At 37.9% G+C, this 26187-nt stretch overlaps 2 protein-coding genes across 2 annotated transcripts in view; one reads left to right on the forward strand and one right to left on the reverse strand.

The window, feature by feature from the left end:
• The window catches only part of LOC134672124 (hemicentin-1-like), a 504766-nt gene that overhangs the window by 19977 nt on the left and 458602 nt on the right, over positions 1-26187 (forward strand). The gene's annotated exons all lie outside the window — the stretch shown is intronic.
• On the reverse strand, positions 17587-18231 carry LOC134672240 (uncharacterized). Its single transcript, XM_063530141.1, has one exon. The coding sequence runs from the start codon at positions 18229-18231 to the stop codon at positions 17587-17589; it is 645 nt and encodes a 214-aa protein (XP_063386211.1).

The following is a 26187-nucleotide window of genomic DNA, read 5'->3' on the forward strand; positions in this document are numbered from 1 at the left end:
ACCCGGTCGCGGCAGTTAGACAGCAGACATATATTTTTAGAATGACCGTCCACACTAACGTCACAAAATAACACTTGCACTGCGTGTGCTATCAAACTGTTGCAGACTTATCTTGGTCGGCTCTACTCTAGATCAAATATCGCTTTCTCAGCGTTTCCAGAAGTACTAGAACCATGCAATTTCGTGGAACTGCACGGCGCCACTGCATATTGCAAGTCTTAGCGAGCTTGAAGCCAGAGGGGCTACCACGAACCAGGTTCGACATGTTGCCTCCCTGTCTCACTTACGTACGAATTCACAAGTGCGGCAGAGAGGCAACACGCCGAAGGTTTGCGGTAGGCCCTCAGAGCCCCAAGCGACTCCAGTAATTACTTAGCCTAGCCTAGCCCTCATTAATTGAGCCCCGACGTAAGCCCTGGGCATCGTAATAAGATTCTCTTAAGGATTCCCAGACTGTTTAACATTATTACGTTTTAGTTTAATGATGTTGGTATTTGCGCTGCAGCGGTGACAGCCTATTAACTTTATTGGTGTAAGTACTATGGGCCCGATTCGGATTTTGAAATAGGCATCTATTAGATATCTTTTAGACATCACCAAGATACGATAACGATATGTTTAAGATCTAACCTGTCAAATTTGACATTTGCGTGATTCTGGAGATACTCTTGAACGATTTCCACAGGATATGATAGATATCTTACTCTATCTAACGTAAAAGTGACATTGGTTGCCCGAATTGCGCTGCAAAAGAGAACTAGTTGATATCTAAACTATAACGTATCTAGAATGGATCTAGTACGTGTCGTCTCTTGTGAATATCTTGAAGTTCGTATACGACAGTATGTGTCTTCTTCTATGTAGTAACTTAATAAAACATTGAATATTTAATTATAAAAAAAAACGAAACATAAACTTATTTTTATAATTATTGCAGTTGTTCCCTGGGTAAAAAATTATAAAAAAATATTTGGGTAACAATCTTACACAAAATGACCTAAGTAGCATCAGGCTCAGAAACCTTGTAGATATTTTGGATTTCACGGGCCTTTAAATCCCGGTCTTCTGATAGACTCGCGTGGAGATATAAATCCAATACGTAGAGGCCCTTTGGAGAGCTTTAATGTCATGTAGAACGCCTGGTAGATATTATTATTGTTAAGCTGTTGTTAAGCCACATAAAGAGAATGACCTGTTGATTTACATGATTCATTGAAATATTAAGATTTTCAATTTGCCAGAACTGTTGAAAAAAATATTAATGTAACAATTCAGTTTTCAATTAATTTGAGATTCTCCGAAATCGCTTTCATGATGTTTATTTTGAAACAGAGTAATAATGCATTCAATCACAAATACAAACTTTTACATATTGATTCCTCGTAATACATGGACATTTTGATCCACCCTTTATAGTGTAAAGGTCTTTAAAAAGATCACATCCCAAGTAGCATTGCAAGCTGTATATAAGCTGTATTGAAGTTTATTTGTATACTATAAGCTGTACAGTTAGGCTGTACAAAGGCTGTATAAGCGCTTATACAGCCCTTATAAGTTAAAAAAGGGCCCAAATTATACAGCCTTTCGCGTTATTAGAGCTGTAGAGTAGCTGTATAAGCAATACATAAGCTGCATAATAGCTGCATTACAGCTATATTTCGGTGTAACAGGAAACCTTAACACTACAGATAATCCTTATAAGTACGATATAAGAATATGAGTTTTAAATGAGTTTTTAAAAATGATAACAAGAGAATAATAATCATTTAGGAAACTAAAATGTCTTAATCTTGTTCATTCGTAATATAGTAATGGCGACAATAAAGTGTTATAGTGGATGGTAAAAGTAAAAGTAAATATTATAGAGGACTTAAGTGGAATATTATACTATTTGTAAGTGCCGATTATTATTTATTGTGAACCTATGTATCTTTTCTGGCAAAATATTCATGCGCCTGCAAAATAACAAAGAGAAACCATAAGGAAAATATCAAAAATCGGGAAAGTTAGTGTTTGTTTTTAAGGTTAGAATATCAAAAAGTTTTATAAATATTAATTCTCTAAGGCTAAAGTTAATTTATTTTAGCTGGTAATCATAACACGATGTTAGTCTGCTTAATATTTGCAAGTATTTCCTTAATTATATTTACAAATACTTTTTTGTTTCATTGTAAAATGGCGACAATTTTTAAACAGCTTACAGGATAGTTGGAGAGCATTATAATCTTAGTAGCTGTGCTGTGTAATAAATGGAGTGTCATTTACAGCCTTTGTAATTAAAACAGCTTTAGAATAGAAGATTTGTATTCATTTGGCTGTATTTCGGTTCTCTGTACATAAGTTATAAGTCTCTTTAGAGATCCGCATAACAAATAAAAAAAACCCTTAGGTCCAAATGTATTTGGTCTATTCTTCGTTCCATTTCATAATTTTCTAAATTATTAATCTTGTTCATTACAATTTTTTATTTTCGTGGTCGAAATATATACTTATACGAGTGTAAAATTACGCCGAAATAAGCGACTCTGTCAGTAATACAGAAAAAAGCTGTACTATAGCTGCCATTTATTCGTTTAGTTTTATAATACCCTTACAGACAGAAGTTATACAACTACTATTCTTATAGGAGAGTAAAATTACGCCATAAGAAATAGCTTTAAAACGGGGTTGACAGATACATTTGTACAGCTACAAGTGCCAAGTGATACTACAATACAGCCTGTATACAGCTCTTACCATAAAATTAGCTTGTAGTGTTTCACAACACTTAAAGTTTTAAAACGGAGTTGACAGATACTTTTATACAGCTAAAAGTGGCAAGTGTTACTACAATACAGCCTGTATACAGCTTTTACGATAGAATTAGCTTGTAGTGTTTCACAACACTTTTAGTTTTATAGTAGATTTTCTATATTCTGATAAAGCACCCCATGATTCCGCAGAATCCTTTATAATGCTTTTATACAGCTTGAGCTGTATAATGTCGGTAAAATACCTTTTATACAGCTTAAATCTTTTCTGACACTCTTATACGTCTCTTAAATCACTCTAAGTTCTAAATTGGCTGGTGTATTGATGTTGCCGACACTTCCATGCTACTTGGGATATAACATCATCTTTTTGTTTTGTTTTTTTCTTGTACTGAAACTTTAGGAATATAGATTGGCGATGAGGCTTGAATTAAGGATATTTTTCGGTCTTGCCTATTAAAGGGCTAACGTGTGTACCTACAGCCGTGTTTAATAACATAATAACAACCGACTACAGTTTCTTTAAAAAAAAAATATTTAAAAAGTTTCATAATACTTTATTATTTATTAAGTATATACTTTTCTGATTTGACGAAAAGTATATACTTAAATAATAAAGTATTATGAAACTTTTTAAATAAAATTTTTATATTACTATTATTTCTACGGAGTGATTCGGGAGACTCGAATATAAGCTACCATTTCTTACTATATGTGAGATTAACGTTGTTTTCTTGACTTTAAAAAATCTATTTGACATGAATGGTCACTATACAACTGGAACACTTCTGTCATCTTCGCTTTATACGCGATTAGTTTTTAAATGAATGTCATAACACCAGAGTCTAGTTACTTTTGAAACATGGTATCTCACTCAAGACATCGGATATGTCCTTAAACTACGTTCAAGACCACCGGTGGACGGGCAGCAGCGTCCCTCAAATTCGGTGTACTCGACTGCGATCGACAACCTGCCTGCCAAGCGTGGCGATTATGGCATTCACCCCCCATAAGGGGGAGGCCTATGTTCAGCAGTAGACGTCTTATGGCTGAGATGATGATCTCACGCAAGTGTGAAAATGTATTTATTTATATTTATTAAATATGATGGTGAATGATTTATCATTTACTTTTATATACGAGTATTTACAGTATAATATGTTGGGTTGGCCCTGCTCACGTCACCTGAATCATCGCTATAAATCACAACCCGGAAACGATCGAGTTTTTAACATCAACGTCCCCAAAATTGCCGCAGAATACGTAAATCTGATTATTTATTTAAGGCTGCAGTTTCAGGCAGTCATTATTGCTTGATTTATTTATTGGGCATTCACGCAAATTGGTGCTCTGCAGTCCTTTCACGTACATTATTGAGTATCTAGACATCTGTGGGTCCTAGGCACTCGCACGTACAACAATAAAAGTAAATTATTTAGATAACAACGGTTGCACTCACGTGAATTATAATCATACAACCATTTAAATTTAGTGCAATAACCGAGCAAGAAGTTCGATTAGAAAAGGTTTTATTCCAACCAGCCTACTTCAAAAAGTTTATTAAAAGTTTAAATAAAAAGTTTATTTGTGTGCAATAACCGAGCAAGAAGTTCGATTAGAAAAGGTTTTATTCCAACCAGCCTACTTCAAAAAGTTTATTAAAAGTTTAAATAAAAAGTTTATTTTATGAAACTTAAAAGCAAACCTCAATAATGTTTTCAAAAAATGTATTTGTACACCGAAGTCGTCTTATAAACTGGTAGTTATTGCCTCAAATCTTTAAGAGCTAGCAGCTGACGTTAAGTGCTAAAGTTGTGGACTTGAAATACCATCATAAGTGAGTTTCGTTCGAAGCCAAGATCCACCAGATACCGCATACAAAACTATTTTTTTTATCATTTCAAGCTTTGGTTTATTTTTATTACAGTTTTGATGCATTTGACGACATTTGACCTATGTACGAGTAAGGAAGAAATATATTAAGTTATGTGACCTTGGTTCCAACAGGAAAGGTATAGCTTGTCCGCTTTTCTAAGATCAAGTATGCCAAAGTAATATTATGGCATACTTGATATATGCCCTATAGCTTCGCATTAGTTTGGAGTGTCGTTAATAACAGCGTAAGCGCCGACCGCCATAAAGTACATTTACCAGTAAAACTAGGTACACATAAAATACAAATGTGTACCTAAGAGCAAGGCTTACGATACAGTTTTTATAAGAGATTTAAGGTTACATTCGGATGGTGACTGCAGCAGCGTCATTGTGGGTGATTTAGGCACTGCTGCAGTTTTAACGCGGGCGATGTCACTTATAATCTTCTTGAAATAATTCCTGACAAATTTAGTGTTGGAAACGCCATATAGTAATGTGGCAATGGCAGCAACGCAACTTTTTAAGGAAGTTCACTGTGCAGCGGTAAAGCTGCAATTAAATAGTAGGTAATGCTGCCGATGCCATCCAAATGTAACATTTATATGTAGTGAGCTATAGCCTCCCGACGACCAGCGTCAAACACGTAGTAACGCTACGTCTTACGTAGGCGAACAACGCGCGAACGCGGCGCGGCGCGGCGCGGCGAAATCAATCCTTTGATGCCCATAGAAGTGTCCTACGTAAGCGATCTCGTTGCGAACGCGGTGCGGCGCGATTTGCACGCGAATGTCAGGCGGCGCGGCGCGGCGCGGCGCGGCGCGGCGGCGGCCGCTTTCGCCGCGCCGCGCCGCGCCGCGTTCGCGCGTTGTTCGCCTACGTAAGACGTAGCGTAAGAGTACATAGGCCTCAATTACCTAATTGAGGACTCTGTCAAACTGATAAAGAGTCGATAGGTAGGTACCTATCGGAGTTAAATTTTAGCTAGCAAATTTTTATACCCAATCGTCAGGAGGATAGGTATATTGGTACAATTTGATAATGCGGAAACTAATTATGATGATGATCCTTCCGGCCGATTTCGACTATGGCGACCACTTTGACTCCTAGTTAGGTCGACGCCCGAATATGGCTGACATAGCCGATCTTCGAGGTGAACCCTCGCGCACATTGAGGGCACGTGAGGAAACCAGCGACATGATAAACCTGCATTAAGGCCAGTGACGTTAATTTATGGGCTTAGGCTTAAACCCCGAGTACTAACGGATACCTACCATTCGATAATTTTATTGTACATATATGTGACGTCCTACAGGTAAAGGTACCTTATGGCGGTTGGCGCTTACGCTATTATTAACGCCGCTCCAATATTATTGCGGCGCTATGTGACGTAAGCGCCAGCCGCCATTAGGTACCTTTTGCCGTAGAACGTCACATATGTATTTATGATTATATTATTTTACTTATAACAACCTAGTTTCATTTTACTACCGCTCTAGTTAGCCGGTTACAATAGTGGTAGTGAATGGAAATGCGGAAACTAATAGGAGGTGTTCAATGGATTGAGCTCGAACGATCATATAACCCGGCGATATCGTGTTCCGCAGAGTGTCGTATTGTATGCTTAGATGTCATTTTAAAAAGCATTCCGAAGTGAAATTTCACTACCTACGGTGATCTTTTTAATAAAAGTGATGTCAACGGTGTAAAGTGAGAGCTGGGTATTTTGCGTTTAGTAAGGAGGATTTTAGTTAAATCTGTAAGCAAAAAATGTATAAAAGTGCGACCTTCAATTGTGTAAATTTAATTTTTAGAATATTGTAAGAAGATTTTCTGATATTTCAACCCTTGAAGAAGTGAACATTGACGACTCAGAAAGTTGACATGCTTACTGGGAAACGGACGAACGGAGACTGACTAGACGAACGAGTAATAGGGCTGGTTTACCTTCGAATTGCCGACAGACATTTCATCGAATGTTATTTCGAAGACAACGTTTCAAGTATTTTCATTTCATCGACAAGTCACTGCGTCGAAGAATTGATACTAGTAAATTTAAATCTGGGACTTTTAATTGGCACTCGAGTTATTTCGTATATAGTTTATATCGTGGTATTTCTTTACGGGTTTTCTTATTTCATTTTGGATTGCATTTAATAAAATTGATTACGCATAAAATTATTACAATATGTAATATTTGACTTTGATAGCCGTTCGTTTCTGTTTGGGGTCGCAGTTCTAACCTAACCTAAACCTACTTTGAAAGCCGTTCGTTTTGTGTGGGGTTGCAGTTCTAACCTAACCTAAACCTACTTTAAAAGCCATTCTTTTCTGTGTGGGGTCGCAGTTCTAACCTAACCTAAACCCACTTTGAAAGCCGTTCGTTTATGTGTGGAGTCGCAGTTCTAACCTAACCTAAACCTACTTTGAAAGCCGTTATTTTCTGTGTGGGGTCGCAGTTCTAACCTAACCTAAACCTACTTTGAAAGCCGTTCGTTTCTGTGTGGGGTGGCAGTTCAAACCTAACCTAAACCCACTTTGAAAGCCGTTCGTTTCTGTGTGGGGTCGCAGTTCTAACCTAACCTAAACCTACTTTTAAAGCCGTTCGTTTCTGTGTGGGGTCGCAGTTCTAACCTAACCTAAAATGACTTTGATAGCCGTTCGTTTCTGTGTGGGGTCGCAGTTCTAACCTAACCGAAACCTAAAATTGTTACAACAGAAAAATGTATTAAAGTAATACGTCGAACAAATGAATTGCATTGTTTAGTAGTTGTGCCAATTAAAATAATTTGAAACGAATCAGCGATCAAGTAATATTCGATGAATAGTATTTCTACGCAGTAAGAAAAATTGAAATAAATAGTATATGAAACAAAATAACGCCAAACAATATTACTAGTACTAACGTTTCGATGAATCGTTGTCGATGAAATAATATTCGATGAAAAGATTGTCGGCAAAACAAGGGTACACCAATAGGGCTATCTGAGCAATTGACGAAATGGGAATTAGACGAACGGAGTAACTAACGAACCATGATATTGACGGACTGAGAAATGGACGAACGGAGACCGACTAGACGAACGGAGAACCGGACGAAAGGTGCAAAATTGATTCTTGGATTTGAAAAAGTTTGTACAACTTTTGATAAAATGGCTCAACTGCTGTTGGCTATAAAAGTGCAGTATTTATGGAGCAACTGACGAACCATGATATTGATGAACTGAGAAATGGACGAACGGAGACCGACTAGACGAACGGAAAACCAGACGAATGGTGCAGAATTGAATCTCGGATTTGAAAAAAGTTTAAAAAAAGTTAAAGGTTAACTGGAAGAGATCCCAGGGATAAGTCGCCTTTGTACTAATGACAAATGTTATTTTTCCTGTTTTGTTTGTATTTTTGTACAATAAAGTGTTTTACTACTACTACTAAAGTTTGTACAACTTTTGATAAAATGGCTAAACTGCTGTTGGCTATAAAAATGCAGTATTTATGTAACTATTTAAGTTAGGAAGTCCATGCACTTGCCTGTCAAGGTGTTCAGTGTTTACAGAGCTGACAGCGATAGCTTGGCAGGGCGCCCGGCCGAGTGTTTAATGGATAAAGTTATTAAAACGTTATAGTGTTTTAAGTAAGAGGCAATTTGTGACAACATGTTAGGTATATGTTGTTTTTAGGCCTATTTGCACCTTCCCACTAACCCAGGGTTAAGCGATTAAGCCGTTAACCTAGTGTCAAATTGTACTGATAACCATGGTAACTCCAAGTTTATTCGGTTAACCCCGGGTTAGTGGTATAGTCCAAGTGGGCCTTAATAAAATGGCCTAACTGCTGTTGCCTATAAAAGCGCAGTATTTATGTAACCATTTAAGTTAGGAAGTCCGTGCACTTGCCTGTCAAGGTGTTCAGTGTTTACAGAGCTGACAGCGATAGCTTGGCAGGGCGCCCGGCCGAGTGTTTAATGGATAAAGTTATTAAAACGTTCTGGCGATAGTGTTTTTAGTAAGTGGCATTTTTTGACGTTAGGTATATGTTGTTTTGCAACTTATTATAGTTACTTACCTCTTAAAGTCCGTGTCTTAAAGTCGTGTATATATATTTTTGGAACATTGGCTTATAAAGAAAATAAGTATACATTTAGATGCAAATGTAACTAATAAATAAAATCTTCGCTGAGATTCGAATCCAGAACAATCAAATTCAAATGCAAGTTTTGCTATAGAGTGCATACAGATCGTATAATTTAAAAATTAAATTTAACTTTATTCTTATTTTACTAGCAGTTGACTCAACAGTCTCAACACTAGCCAATTTCTACCTAACGACCCCCAGCCTACCATTACTAACAATCTATAATAACTTTCCCTCAATTATATAAACGATTCAGTCGGCGAATTCCCTAGACTTCAAACAAATTCAACACTCAAATTGTCTTAAATTGCTAGTCAATTTTCTTACATAACAATAATTGAAGCAGCCTAGAAATGGTACAACATTATTTTAAAGGTACCTACGGAGGTCTCTATCTATTTACATAATTGAAAATTATGTGTTAGTCTTTTAGTGACGTACTTACCTATTTGTTTTTCTCATTTAGTTGCTTTAGTTCAAACATTTGAGCGGTTTTTTATATTTTTTGTTGGTTGTTTTTTCTTCAGATTTCGATAAAATTTTGTGGATAAGTAGAGTTCCCTATTCTGCATAATATAAGGGCAATAAAAATAAAAACTATTACAAAAACTATGATTTTATTTTCGTAACTCAACGGATTTTCATATAAATATATACATTTTTTCTTGACAAGTGGTAATTTCGTATCCGCCCAGATTAAGGAGTTCTTCAAAAACCAGCCAAAATTGTATTCGAATCCAAAGAGAAAAAATCGACAAAAAAATATAAGTAAATCAGCCCTCAATCACTCGTGTTCACTTTTTCGAATATTTTTATCAATTGCAATTTCAAATATATTTTTTGTCACCCACTGCCATACACAGACCTACATTTCTTTCAACAAACACATAATGTAAAACAGCAAACTGGGTTAAATACTGCTTGCTTGAAATATTTAACTAAACACTAAACTAGCACAGAAAGCTTGTGGAAAAATAATTATATTAAATCACTATTTCGTTATTACTTATAATTTACACACGACGAAGGTGATGACGACGTCAGAAGTCGTATAATACCAATGCATTAATGACGCTTTCCATAACATTCAAGGCAACGCTAGAGTTAGACCAAGAAAAGTCTGCACCCATTTTGATAGTATAGTAAGTGTTATTTATACACCATAATTTCATAGAAGTTTGACGTTTAAAGTAACACTTGCACTGCGTGGGCTATCAAAATCGCTGCAGCTTTTTCTTGGTCTAACTCTACAAAATGAGGCACATTTTATAAGTACTTGTCTCAACTTTAAAATATTCTCGTCTGAAGCTGGATAATCAGTTTAAACTGGAAATAGGCAACAAAACGCCTCAAACGTCAGGTCACTGACAGGTTCTATAAATAATTCTGCTTGTAAACCCGAAACTAAACTGGCAGGTCTCATTATTCAGTGAGAGACGGGTGCAAAGGAGGAAGGTACCTACAGAGGGTCTGCTACAGCGATAGAATGGGAGATGTTTAAAAAAAAACCGGGCAAGTGCGAGTCGGACTCGCGCACGAAGGGTTCCGTACCATAATGCAAAAAACAAAACAAAAAAAAACGGTCACCCATCCAAGTACTGACCACTCCCGACGTTGCTTAACTTTGGTCAAAAATCACGTTTGTTGTATGGGAGCCCCATTTAAATCTTTATTTTATTCTGTTTTTAGTATTTGTTGTTATAGCGGCAACAGAAATACATCATCTGTGAAAATTTCAACTATCTAGCTATCACGGTTCGTGAGATACAGCCTGGTGACAGACGGACGGACGGACGGACGGACAGCGAAGTCTTAGTAATAGGGTCCCGTTTTACCCTTTGGGTACGGAACCCTAAAAATGAAGGCTACGAAACTTTGAGCGTTTTCAGATTATCGGATGATCTTTGGAGAATAATAGCTACCTGAAAATGCCCTATGGCATCAAGTTCTTTTATTTTTGGATAAACGCTTTGTTTTAAACGACAAATAATAATTTAATGTAGGTATAAAAAATACAAAAAGGCACTTTTTTACTATTTACTTCTTTCTAGTCGTATCAGACTTTGTTTATGATTAAAAACCACACATTTTTTTACTCTTTGTACATGTTTACGTTACTACATATTTCCGAGGAAAAGTTAAACTAGGTCCTAAAACTAACATGAACAGTATATCATGCGAGCAAATACCTAACTAACGTTTCACAATGTAAACTACGTTTGGTAATGAAATGAATAATAATTAATTAGTTAGCAACCACGATTATGCAATACCTATTTAAATTTATTCCAGCTGTTTGAACAGCTAGTAATTCTGTTCTGAATATCCTGAGTTAAATGTGTTATCTGCTTTGGTGAGAATACGTTTTATTTAACATTATATTTGAGTACTTAACCTACATTCTACGGCGCGCGCATTTCATTACACAAATTAATGTGAGATTTAAGTTTGTATTTGTTTTTCGAGCAGGCATCTAAGGTTTTCGTATGCACGTAAATAATATTTACAGTACATATTATTATGGGGCTACTTTACCACCCTAGGGCGGGATTAAGGACAATACGTGCACTTGTACCGAATGTACAATACAATATAATACAATACAATACAATACAATACTCTTTATTGCATACCTCACATACACGTAGTTTACAATAAATGTACAATAAATGTATAATAACAATTGGACGGAAAAAATATCAAATGATAGGGTTCTGGATAGGATTAACGAGAAAAGAAACATAATAAAGACAATAGAAAATAGAAGAGGAGTACTAATTGGACATCTGCTACGACACGACATGTTCCTAAAGAACATCATAGAAGGAAAAATAGAGGTAAAGAGAGGAAGAGGAAGACCAAGAACCAATTACTTTAACCAAATAAAAGAAAAAGTCCAGGTCGTGTCATATCAGAAGGTTAAGGAGTTGGCAGAGGATCGGACGAGTTGGAGATTGCTCCACCGACAAGAGCACAGCTCTTAAATATAAAGAAGAAGAAGTACAATAACATAAACAAAGACAATAGAGGTAACGACAGGCGCTAGGTACTATTACTTCCTTTCTTATCAGCTTGTGACAACAAGTTTTAATAAAATATACAAGCGCGTCCTACTGTATTTTCTCTTCCCGACCAAACTCAAAAGGTCTTGTTAACCGCTCACAATCTGTTTATGGAAAGGTGGTATTAACAGTTCCCTAACTTAAATGTACAGGTTTTGACAGGGTTCTGACTCCTTGCAATCTCCTTAAGTTATCTTCCCGGGCCTTATTATGTTAGTGCCTTGCTTAGATCGGAAGGGTAGGTACTTATCGACTTGTTTTGGTACATAAGCCCGGAAATTAATTTCGTGGAAGTGCCTTTGCGTTTTCGTTTGTCATATAAAGGAAACCACACGTATGAACATATAGGTGTATGTACATAAAGATAAAGATAAAAAATAGTTTATTCAAGTAGGCATATTACAATGCGCTTATGAACGTCAAATAAACCTTTACCGGCTTCAACCGTACACCTCTGCCCCGAGAAGATTTAAATCCCCCCTCAATTGGAGGAGGGTATCCCAATATGGGACCGGCAACAAACTCGGCGGGACACATCCTTTCAAAACATTATTACATCTTATAATTAACATGCATTACGAGTAATTAAGAAAAATACAATTTAAACACGTATGTACGCGTGAATTTCTATATAGTTACATGTATATAGGGTGAGTTGGGGTGAGTTGGGGTAAGTTGGAAATAGGGGTAAAACGAAAAGTCCTCCGTAATTCAGATTATATTTAGTGCTGGCAACAGTGTTCCAATTGCTATATACCTAGTTGTGCCCTGTCGCTCAGTGGTCAAAACACACTTCTCTGCAAAATTGTGTCCTATTCGTACGAGCAAAGTTGCCACTGGTAGTATTATCGTCATATACTCAAAGATTTCCAAAATTACCCCATAACCTGTAACTTTTATCAGAAAAAAGATATATTACCTATAAGTGTTTCAAACCGAACACAATCATATATTATTATTATTTATAAATGTCATTATAATCATTAAATCTAGTTAGATTATGATGATTAAATCTAGATAGATACTACTGTTTTGGTAATGCGTATTTATTACAATATTTCACTTAATTTTTATTGTTATATAAAGATAAGTACGGTATTACAAGACCCAACTAACACCTTAAACTTTGAACGAAAGTGGGGTAGTCTAAAATAATTTCGCATCGCTGAATTTTCTGACGCATTAGCGAATGTGTGTCGAATAAAGCGAAAGCGGGAAGTAGTTGTAAACTCTGTATAAATTTGAATTTGAATTAGGTTTACACGTGTCAGTCAAATTTTACATTAAATTCAGGTTTATAGTGAGAATATAGGTACACATACCCGTTTAAAATTTTTGTTAAAATAAAGTAGGTACTTATAGAGAAATCTGATTTGATATTTGAATTCTAGTTTAATTAAGTATTAATTATATTGTCATGGAAATATTCCATGACAATATAATTACCAAGGGAGGCACATTGCTCATTAGGAATTATTTCTCGAGTGTGATTTAAAGGGTCAAGTCAAGTGCTGCGAGGCAATGAAGTAAGAAATAAAATTAAAATTAAATATATTTTTATTTCAGACCCAGAAGTCCATATACGGTTAGATACATTAACTTAAAAGCTATATTAGATTAAATAAGAGTAACTGATATGAAATATCAGTATAATATTGGATAAGCTACATAACACAAATAAAAGAAAAAGTAGCTGTATGTCGTATAAGGAAATCAAGGAGGCGGCCCTGTAATTGAGTCATTCTATGTAATCAATGTATGGGAAAATGAAACAAATTAATATAGTTTTCAAACCTGTGTGACGTGATACATCTAGGTGTACTGTTTAAAATTCACCACTCTCCCCCCCCCCTCCACCTGACGCTCGACCCCCCCCCCCCCCACCTTGAAATGTGTCCCCGTTGGTAGTTTTTTGGCATTCTCACGAAAACTATAATAGATATCAAAAAAGTGTCAAGGACAGAATTAATCCTCATTAAATTTAGAACAAAAATGGTCTTATGTGTTTTATTATAAGTTGGACGGTATTCAAGCTATAAGTACTTGTATAACCTTAAAATAACAAAATAACCATACTAGTATGACGAAATGCAGAATATCTTCAAAACGGCTAGACCGATTTTAATAAAATATACCTAAAAAATCACCGCAGTGAAGCCAGCTATCAAACAAAAGAAACTACATCAAAATCGGTTCATCCGTTTCGGCGTTACGAAGTCACAGGTAAACACAGAAATACAAATTTTTTTCAACTGCACCCAATAATTTTGTAAACCGATTAATTTTGATCAATTATTTTAATGGGATCATGTCCCTTGAAGTTTTAGCTTTACGAAAAGTTAAAAAACATGGAAAACGGCCCAGTATTTTTCAAATTATCGGCATTTTCCCGATTTGTGAGTGGTTTCGTGTTATCACGCGCACGAGTTGCCCTTGACCCCTATAAAACGGGGGGTAGGGGAGGGGTTGTTATCAGTCACTTATCAGAAGTTGACCGGTACACATATCCGCATATTTTCCCGTAAAGAAGACCTGTGAAAAATGGAAACCACTGAAGCTGAAGTCCGCCAAGTCGTCCAGCTCAGCTCCTGCAAGAGGGGCGTAGCCAACGTTCAGTAGCCGCCACGCTGAATTTAAGTCAATCTACAGTTTGCAGAGTTTACCAGAGGTTCCAACGAACTGGATCCTTTACTTCAAGACCAAGAAGCGGCCGCAAAAAGTGTACATCAGAGAGGGACGACCGCTTCATTGTCACAACATCTCTCCGAGATCGACACCTGACAAGCGTTGCCATCCAGCAGCGTCTGCGTGAGATACGAGGAGTGGCTGCCAGTCAGTGGACAATAAGAAGAAGACTTAAGAAAGCGAACTTGACACCCAGGAGGCCTGCAACGGGGCCCAGATTGCTGGCGCGACACCGTACAGCCCGAAGAGAGTTTGCAGAAAATCATATGGACTGGACCATTGAGCAATGGACCGCAGTTCTCTTCTCGGACGTGTGCAGAATATGCTTGAATGGATGTGACCGAAGAGGAAGAGTCTACAGAAGGCCAGAAGAACGGTTCGCCCAATGTTGCTTCTCCGAAAGTCGCGCCACGGCCCCCGCCAGGCACGAAAACCAGCTCTGTTCGCGCGTCGTAGGAAACGTCGTCCCAGAACATCACGGATCCACCGCGATAGGCGACCCTTTCGGAGTAGCAACATTGGGCGAACCGTTCTTCTGGCCTTCTGTAGACTCTTCCTCTTCGGTCACATCCATTCAAGCATATTCTGCACACGTCCGAGAAGAGAACTGGGGTCCATTGCTCAATGGTCCAGTCCATATGATTTTCTGCAAACTCTCTTCGGGCTGTACGGTGTCGCGCCAGCAATCTGGGCCCCGTTGCAGGCCTCCTGGGCGTCAAGTTCGCTTTCTTAAGTCTTCTTCTTATTGTCCACTCACTGGCAGCCACTCCTCGTATCTCACGCAGACGCTGTTGGATGGCAACGCTTGTCAGGTGTCGATCTCGGAGAGATGTTGTGACAATGAAGCGGTCGTCCCTCTCTGATGTACACTTTTTGCGGCCGCTTCTTGGTCTTGAAGTAAAGGATCCAGTCCGTTGGAACCTCTGGTAAACTCTCCAAACTGTAGATTGACTTAAATTCAGCGTGGCGGCTACTGAACGTTGGCTACGCCCCTCTTGCAGGAGCTGAGCTGGACGACTTGGCGGACTTCAGCTTCAGTGGTTTCCATTTTTCACAGGTCTTCTTTACGGGAAAATATGCGGATATGTGTACCGGTCAACTTCTGATAAGTGACTGATAACAACCCCTCCCCTACCCCCCGTTTTATAGGGGTCAAGGGCAACTCGTGCGCGTGATAACACGAAACCACTCACAAATCGGGAAAATGCCGATAATTTGAAAAATACTGGGCCGTTTTCCATGTTTTTTAACTTTTCGTAAAGCTAAAACTTCAAGGGACATGATCCCATTAAAATAATTGATCAAAATTAATCGGTTTACAAAATTATTGGGTGCAGTTGAAAAAAATTTGTATTTCTGTGTTTACCTGTGACTTCGTAACGCCGAAACGGATGAACCGATTTTGATGTAGTTTCTTTTGTTTGATAGCTGGCTTCACTGCGGTGATTTTTTAGGTATATTTTATTAAAATCGGTCTAGCCGTTTTGAAGATATTCTGCATTTCGTCATACTAGTATGGTTATTTTGTTATTTTAAGGTTATACAAGTACTTATAGCTTGAATACCGTCCAACTTATAATAAAACACATAAGACCATTTTTGTTCTAAATTTAATGAGGATTAATTCTGTCCTTGACACTTTTTTGATATCTATTATAGTTTTCGTGAGAATGCCAAAAAACTACCAACGGGGACACATTTCAAGGTGGGGGGGGGGTCGAGCGTCAGGTGGAGGGGGGGGGAGAGTGGTGCATTTTAAACAGTACACCTAGACGTATCACGTCACACAGGTTTGAAAACTATATTAATTTGTTTGTCTCAAAACATATAATGACTGTATTACACGACGAAACAAGCAATTCTAACCCATTTTTGGTTTAACTCGTATAAAGGTACCGCGACATAGAGCGGTTACAACATGAGACACCAGTCTGTTTAACGAAAAGAGACTTCAGTAATTCCTCGTTTAGAAGAAAAAATAACATTTATTTATAACTCAACTCACAAATAGCATTTTCATGTCACATAAAGTTTTAAAACAGCCCTCGCTTCAGAAGATGAACTAACATTACAAAGAAATCCCAATGCGTTAGACGAAAACTTTGATATTACCCCAATTCCGGCTTACACATAAAGGTGTATATTCAATGACATTACATGGCTGTTACGTCCTTTTTAACAGGGGACAGAAACAGAATTATTCCCAAGCACGTCGAGCATAACGTTCTTAATTATCTCCAAGTATTAAACAACCTGAATAAAACCTAAAGCGCTTCACATAAGATGGAATTTCCTTTGTCTCTGAAAGATTTCAACTTTGCTGATTCGAAAGTTTGTACAACGTAGTTTGGTAAGAAGGTTACATCAAATATGGTTTCCTTATAGACATGTGACGTTTTGGAAGTGAGTGAAATCTTATGGAATTATTTCGGAAGGTGGTGAGGGATATATTTTTGAGTTGTTCACAAACTAATAGGAGTTTTAGTGGATTTGCCTAAAGTTTGATTGCATGGGGACTGCGGATTACCTTGTTACCTGCTTTGTTATGATTGTTTTATAAACGATCTAGTAAAAGAGTCTTTCCTAAGATCTGACGACAAATTTGCGTCATAAGATGGTTCTTATCTGGATGGTGCTTAGCAAAAATGTGTCAACCACATTAATTTTGCAATAAAATGTCAACTTTAAGCGTCAATATTTTGAGTTGACATCTTATTGCAAAATTGATGTGGGTCGACACATTTTCCAGGTGATCTGTCTGCTCATTTGCCTCCTATATCATAAAAAAACTGCGCAGCAACGCAGCAACGCCATTTTCCATGCGTTGTAGACGCCGACGCTCATAAGACGCTAGTGTGGGGACTACCCCACAGATTCTGTTCTAATGATAACCTCTAGCCGCCCAGAGACCTATAAATTAAATAAATTAAATTAAATTAAATTAGATTTATTTAAGACCAACAAAGGATCAATTTCGTTAGTGACACATTTTAATCTTACAACTAATGTTAGTAGGTATACACACACAACTTATTGACTATCTATTACATATATATTTACATAATAATATAAATTAATTAATTTTAATTTAAGCACATGTGGAGTGCACCACAGTGGTTCAGGTAGGCCCCATCAAACCTATCTGCATACATGGCTAGGATGCTGTTGGTGCTGTTCCTCACTCTGCATAACAATGAAGTGGCTCTTTTGCGCATAATGGCAGCAAAACTATCCACGCGCGCCTCCGCAAACATTGTTGACGCGCTGCAGTAGCGAGGGAGCCCCATCAGCACCCTAAACGCATTATTATACTGTACGCGCAGGGCACTGTACTGTTTTTGCGTGTAGTTCACCCACAGACTGCTGGTGTAAAAAGATGTACAAAAAGCTCGGAACAACGTAATCTTTACTGCCGGTGAGCTACACGCAAACCTGCGGGCAATCATGTTCGCCCTTACAGCCAGTGCCCTGCGCTCCCTTTCGACGTCGGAACCGTCCTTGAGGTCAGAGGTAATCATATGTCCCAGGTATTTAAAATTGTCTACCAACTTAAGCGGGTTATTGTTTAGTTGTAATACTGGGACTGTTGATGGACATTTACCTCTGACTCCAAACACCATCATTTCGCTCTTTACAGAGTTGTATTTAAGACCGTGTGCGGCAGCGTACTGCTCGCAGACCGTTATAAGCCTCGCGAGACCACAGGGTGACGCGCTCAACAGCACCATGTCGTCCGCGTAGCTAATGTTGTTAATGCAAACGCCCTGCACATGGCAACCGACATGTGTGCTGCTGAGCTCGGCAATAAGTCCATTTACGTATAGATTGAAGAGCTTCGGGGAGGTTAGCCCTCCCTGCCTTACCCCGCACTCCAAACTATACGGTTCCGACAACGCTCCCGCCCATCGAACGCTATTGACCTGTCTTGTGTACCAAAATTTGAAAATGGATATAAGATCTGGAGGTACCTCCATCTCCTCAAGCTTTCTCCATAGTATATCATAACAGACCAGGTCAAAAGCCCTCGACAGGTCGAGAAAGCATGCGTAAACAGGTGTGTCTCTATCAGTATAATACCTAACAGTCTGCTTTAAACACAATATAGCACTTTCAGTCGACAATCCGGGCCTAAACCCGAACTGATTGTCGTGCAGCTGTATATACTTATCTAGTTGTGTATCAAGCAGACTGTCAAGTATTTTTGCAACAACAGTGGCAAGTGAAATTGGCCTGTAGTTGGTCTTGTCCGACGTATCTCCAGTCTTGTTTTTAACAATCGGAACAACAACGGTTTTCATTAGTTCGGCCGGTAAATACGAATGCCCCAGACATAATGTATATAACATTGCCAGCACTCGAGGTAGGTGTGGGCCCGCACATTGCAGGTGTTCGATGCTGAGACCATCGTGACCCGGGGATTTGCCTCCAGACATTTTCTTTATCGTTTTAGTGACCTCCTCGGCGGTTATTTTAGTCCCGATCGTAATGGTCTCAGCCTCGCACCCTGCATGTGATGGTCCTAGTGGTGAGCGAACCAAAAATTGATTTTTAAAAAGTTCAGCAATCTGTTTGGGGTCACTTATACCATCGACACTCGCGGGACGACCAGGTTTAGTATTCATTCTATTCGTACACTTCCAAAATTGCTTAAAGTCTTTTTTAGAGTGAAATGATGCCATCCTATCAAGCTTAATTTGATCCTGGTTTTTTTGGCACCATTTCAATCGGGATTTAAACAACTTTCTGCTCTCGATCATGGACTCGTATACTGGACCCGAACTAGGTCTATTGTACCACACCCATGCCTTAAACATACGTCTGGCCTCCCCGTGAGCCTCGCGGACATGTTTATTCCAACCTATAACAACTTTATTTTTATTACACTTCGTATTAGAGCTACTAATTACAGCCGAACGTCTCAAGGCTTCTATGATATTCATATACAAGTTATCGATAGCAGCCTTATGCTCATAATTTGTACATAATTTATTTGCAAAAGCACATTCATGGAAACACGCAGGAAGATCTATGCTACTTAATCGCTTATGACATTCACTTGTGAACAAGTCCCTCTGTTTCACATCCCTGTATAAAAAGGTCTCCTGTTCCATTCTAATTTGAACTTTGTGTTGACAAAATAAAATTTCATTTTGCTTGGCAATGTTTGACGTATGGGCGGATAGAGGATAAGCGATTGCCGCCGTCCATAGACACCACCAACACCAGACATACTTTCATAGGTACAGTCAAATAATTCAATTTCCTACCATTTTGTACTTTGTCACAGTGACAATAGTATGAGATCTCTAGTAACTTTCACATTGATTGTCACTTTGACAAGGTACAAATTCAAATAAATAAATAATGTTAAAAATCAAAACGCTTCCTTTTAATTATGCCACAGTTGGGTGAAAATGTTTATTTTTTAATTCCATTTTGATTGCTCATGCTTAAATTTTTACTGAAAATGAGGTATTATTCTGCAATGGCTCCCTTAATAAATTTAAACAAGGTTCCCCTATTGTCTTATCGTATTACGCGGCGTAGATATTGGCGTAGTAATGGAAGCACTTAGCCACTTATTGTTTGTATTTGCGCGCCATAACTCGATATCGGGACGCCATGCTTTTAGCAAGTGGCTTTTGAATGTGGTTGTGTAGACGCGCCCTTATGACGTGTAAAAGGCCAAGTCGAACGTACACTGACATCAGAATGATAACTCTACGGACGCTGCTCGACACAACGTTGGCGCAACTGCGCAGTGACGTCATTTTCCATAGCGATGACTAGACACCGACGCCCAAAAGACGCTAGTGTGGGGTAGCTCTTAAGTAAATTTTTCAAGTACTCGACATTAGAGATGCCCCGAATAGTGAATTTGGCCGAATACCGAATACCGAATATTCGGCCCCTCTCTCGGCCGAATACCGAATATTCGGCGACCGAATATTCGGCATGACATGCGAACATTTTGAGTCACAATTATTATGAAAATTGTTCGCCAACAGTGTACAACGTTTGCTAAGATAATTATATTTTTATGTTGATTGAACAGAATTAATGAATGTAGTTAGAGTCAATCAAATCAGACCTTTGATAAAAATTAAATATTTTGCAATCAACAAATGCTCAAAAAAGGGGCTTTGTATTTAACTACTTTCCAAGAATACATTTTAAATATTAAATATGTATAGCTAGTTTTTGGTAATTTTTTGTGTAATTTTTCTTTTTAGGTAGGTGCAACAGATATTCGGTATTCGGCCGAATAGTAAGCAACATTCGGCCGAATAGGACGAATACCGAATAGTTGCCGAATATTCGTGGCATCTCTACTCGACATCATTCCCAGTTGATTGTTCATATTGTTAGTGTTCTCGCGATTCTTTACGTCACGTAAAGGTTACATCACAATACTTTTTTCACTGTGAACCGTTAATCTGTGAACAGGCTAATTGAAAAGTTCATATCGGGCTGCATATTGATAGAATGTTGGCGAGCGGACATTGGAGCGTTTCTACCGATGCCGTGCGAAATGAAATTCCATTTTTGAAACATGCTCGCTCGATGCTGGCCGTTTGGAAATTTGTATAAATATTTTTTTCTACTCTTCTCCTTAAAAGTCTATAGTCTATTGCCCAAAAAAGCACTTGTGTCGTTTTAGAGACATTACGATACGGTAAGCTAGTGCAGGTAACAAACCAACGTGACAAACGATTGAATGCATACGGTTTTATAAAAAAAAAAACAAATTTGTACTGAGTTCATTGCTACCAACATAATAAAACATACTTTTTTTGGTATCATCACTATTGGAAGGTGGACTTCTAAGGCCTGTAACACACTTATACCCTACAGCACCATAACCCTGGTGAGGTGCGGTAGTGTGTAACGGCTTTAAAAAAAAACATAACCATAGACATTACTGGTTTGTTTTTACGTTTCCCGCCTTTCCCGGTAATTTCTTGTTCTTTAAGTATTTTGCGTTACTATTTGTTTTGCGTTCATAAAAAGTGTTGAATATGGACAAAGAGGACAACATTGTTTATACACCTGAAGAAATATCCGCTGCAGCACAAGCAGCGACCGAAAATTTGTTGCCTAAGTACTAAATCGCAGCACCTATACGACAAATCTTATGAGAAGTTCATGGCGTGGAGATTGGAACACATATCTTCGGCATTCTCTGAAAACGTCTTATTGGTGTATTTTCAAAGACTTTGGAAGCTCCGGATCAGATCTATCTTTTAAGCAAGGTTGGTATATGTTATTTTTTTTTTATTTAAGGTACACAGTACAACGAGCTATATTTATGCACATTTTATATTTTTGCATTGAAACTGAATATTATTTAATTCTCCGTTGTCTTGTTACAGGTTGCAGTAATATTTGGTATTATGGGTGCTTGTCGCAGAAAAGAGCTACATACATACATATAGTAATACCTACTATCCAAAATTTACATTGACATTTTCATAAATAAAATTTTGTTTATATTTTTTTGTATTTTATTTAATATATTGCCTACTCATAGAAAAAGTATTGTATGCAACGTTGTATAAGTAGTCAAAAAATGCTCATGGCGTATTTATTAACAATGTTCGCCTTCGGCTCACATTGTTACCCACGCCACTCACATTTTTTGACTCCTCTTATAAAACTGTTGCATAAAATACTATTTTTTGAAAAATCTCATTCGATTATTGAAATGATATAGCCGGTTAGTGTTTGATTATTAAAACAAATAGATAGTGTTGGTAGGAACTCGAGTCCTTCGAGTCAGAATTTTAATAAATCGGCTCGTTATTAAGAGGCTCTGAGCTTAAAAAACTTCTCTTTTAAGTCCCGAGTCGAGTCCTTTGTTTCGTCTTTTTAAGAGCAACTCAAAATGACTCGAGTCCGTCCAAATAACTCCGTGAACAATTTTATAGGTTTTTCCTAAATAACAGTAATGAAATTAATTGTCATTGTATTTATTTAGTTATTTATGTACCTAATCTACAAATTATACATAAAGGAAAAATCGAGAGTTGAAAGTTGAAACTCTATCAAGTTGAAAAGATCTAGAGTTTAGACTTAATTATTAGAGTCTGAAAAACTGAGTCGAGTCCTGAAGCATAGGACTCAAAGGATTCGAGTCCTATCCAACACTACAAATAGAAGATACTATCAATAACCAGAAGGCACTTATTTCGGTAGTATCGTCACCGCAAACACAGACAGCAAACAACGTGTGTAAACAGCAATATACTTTATCTAGTTAGGAGTGAAACAAAACTATACGTGTTTCATTCCAAAAGTTGCCCTACTGCTGTACATAGGGTTGTCACACTGTGCCACTTGCAACATTCACTATCCCGGGGTTAACCTGTTAAACCTAGAGTTACTAATGGATAGGTACCAGTACCTACAATTTGGCACTGGGTTAACGGTTTAACTGGTTAAACCTGGAGTTATCAAGACCAGTACCTTAATTTGTCACTAGGTTAACGGTTCAACAGGTTAACCCCGGGTTAGTGGGATGGTGCACATGGCACTAAGAGTTTCGAGTTTAGAAACAAGTTAAAACTTGAAAAATTCTGTCTTGGGTGGGGCTTGAACCCACGATCACCGAATCGCTAGCCCAGTGCGCTTCCATCTGAGCTACCAAGACCTTACCCAAGACAGCGAATATTTCCACCACATGAGCCTTACGGAGGCCCTAGCGACTTCTACTGTAAGAATGCATGACTGACAATATATATACTTCTTAAATGGCTACCGGAGTTCCAAGTCATATTGGAAATTCACCAGTACTGATGCGTTATCCCATACTGAATTAATTGTGTATTAATTTTGATTTGCTTTTATTAAGAATAATTTTGAATTATCTTTGAATAGTTGAATAAAAATTTAAATACAGTCATACCAGGTGTGGCCTGTAACATGAGCAAATAATTAAAACATAGATTGTACTCCTCAAACGGTGACACTTTTGTTCAACAACTTTTAAAAATTATGAAGTATTTAGTCTCCCTATTTTTCATACAAAATAAATATTATTTTCAATGGACGCCATCGCCACGCCATATCATTGTGATTGACGTTGCTTGTCAAGCCTTAAACATAACAAAATTCGCAATACATTGCGTCTTTGAATAACCTTTAAAGTGTATTAAAAATCAAAGTACAAGTTATTTTCAAAAGTCGCTGAACAAATGTTGATCAGTATGAGGAGTACATCCTACAGTTAAATTTTTTGCTCATATTACAGGCCACACCCGGTATAACCAACTTTACCATGTGTTTTTTTTTCATATTCTGACAACCCTGGCAATTGTGCTCCCAAGGGTAACTTTTAATTCAGTTACGCCCAGCAGATAATCTGTTTTGAGCAGTAACAAGCAAATTGTATTTGTTAATACAGCGTGTTTTTTAGTAATTAGAGTATTGAAATGAAAATGAAATGAAATGAAAACATTTATTTTCAGGCAACTATTGGCCCATAGATAAATACCTTAAAACTAGCATACATATTAATACAAAATATATCTTAAAACTAAAAACACAATTATGGCTGCGATGCAGTTCGCAACCCCGCAGTGTCAGGGAGCCGGCGGCGGAACCGCCGGAACTTGACACCCTTCGGCCAAAACTCCTCCTTGGTGAAGGTCGCTAGTTGTTCAGTCGGAACGCTCAGCACAAAAGAATTAAAATTCACATTGTGTCGAGATTCCAACTTCACGACCCTCAGGATGAATCCGGACTTGGCTCGTACATACTTCACGATCTCCTCGACCTTCGCAAGGTAGTGTAATCGGGACACATACAGCAGCGTCGTCGGTGTTGCAGGACGCAGCAAATGGTTAGGTCCAGTCGGTGCGGTACCGCACTGATTCGGACGAGCTGACTTCTTTCTCCTCTCCACCTTCTTGAAGCCATCTCTGTCGCATCCAGACTCTTTACGTGTCGTGTGTGTGTGTGTCGTGTCGTGTGGGTATTAAATATATATAAATATTGTCTGTATAAAAATTCAATTAAATTACGGTTCGCCAACATGTTGCTGTTTAATATTGTAATGTTCTTTTGTTTAGTTTGTTACTTGTTATTTTATGTATCTCTTAATCCGTGTTTGTTTTGTTTAGTAGGTTAAAAAGCACCTACGTACAGTCGTACATACCTATTCGTATATATTCCTCTCCAAATTACTTAAATTAAAACGTTTTGTATCTTCTCTAAGGCCCACTTGCACCATCCCACTAACCCGGGGTTAAGCGGTTTAACCGTCAACTCAGTATCAAATTGTACTGGTAACCATTTTAACTCCAGGTTTAACCCGTTAACCCCGGGTTAGTGAATGGTGCAAGTGGCCCTAAGAGTCATATTACTCTTTTGATTATTTTTAAAGATGTTTTTTTGTTATTTTCATTATAATTATATATCTAAAGGGGCCCACTGATTAACAGTCCGCCGGACGGTATCGGCCTGTCAGTTGTTCGGAACTGTCCAAATTTTGTTCTAACTAACAGGCCGATACCGTCCGGCGGACTGTTAATCAGTGGGCCCCTTTAGCCTGTGACTTTTGTTAAGGTTTTATAACCTACTATGTACCTACTTTAAATATAATACACATATGAACGAGTGTGTACATATATCACATTATTTTATATAGGTACGTATACGGTAGATGAAACCTGAAAAGGTATTATTTCTACACCGTGTTTTTTTTAATTTCGTTAATTTTAAGAACGCATTCCTGAGCTTAAATTAAAATTGTTTTAATTTATATAATAGCAACAAATTTAACAATCGTGATTCAATAACTAATATACCTATAGCGCTGGTGGCCTAGCGGTGAGAGCGTGCGACTTGCAATCTAGAGGTCGCGGGTTCAAACCCCGGCTCGTACCAATGAGTTTTTCGGAACTTATGTACGAAATATCATTTGATATTTACCCGACGCTTTTCGGTGAAGGAAAACATCGTGAGGAAACCGGACTAATCCCAATAAGGCCTAGTTTACCCTCTGGGTTGGAAGGTCAGATGGCAGTCGCTTTCGTAAAAACTAGTGCCTACGTCAAATCATGGGATTAGTTGTCAAGCGGACCTCAGGCTCTCATGAGCTGTGGCGAAATGCCGGGACAACGCAAGGAAGAAGAATTAGTTTTACACTTAATAGGTTCTATTATCCGTCCAAACAATTTCGTTGAACCAACATGTTTCATACATGTATCCTACGTATATATTTTATTCATAAACACCCCCAGAGCTTTGTAAAGCCTAGTACCTAGACCTTGTACGAATAGCCTAGATAAAACAAAGGGGTGTTCTATATGCATAACATACATGTAGGTTTGTTATGAAGGCAAAACGTTGAATGAAATGCTAGAAGCTTATCAGATGGGGTACAACCTATACGTATAACATTGTATAGAAACTATTGATTTTACAATACAATTTACTTTAGAATATTAAATTCTAGGAACCTTATACGCCAAGTCGCCAACCTATTAAAAGGTGAAGACAAAATACGACTATGACGTTTTCTTTAGCTATAACAATCATCGAGTGAAAGAATATAACAGCGATTCATTTATTACCAGGAAATAAATATTATTTTTAACGACTATCTTCTTCCTTGCGTTATCCGGCATTTTGTCACGGCTTATGGGAGCGGGGTCCGCTTGACAACTAATCCCAAGAATTGA

Source organism: Cydia fagiglandana, chromosome 16, assembly GCF_963556715.1.
Source record: "Cydia fagiglandana chromosome 16, ilCydFagi1.1, whole genome shotgun sequence".
NCBI classification, from domain to species: domain Eukaryota; kingdom Metazoa; phylum Arthropoda; class Insecta; order Lepidoptera; family Tortricidae; genus Cydia; species Cydia fagiglandana.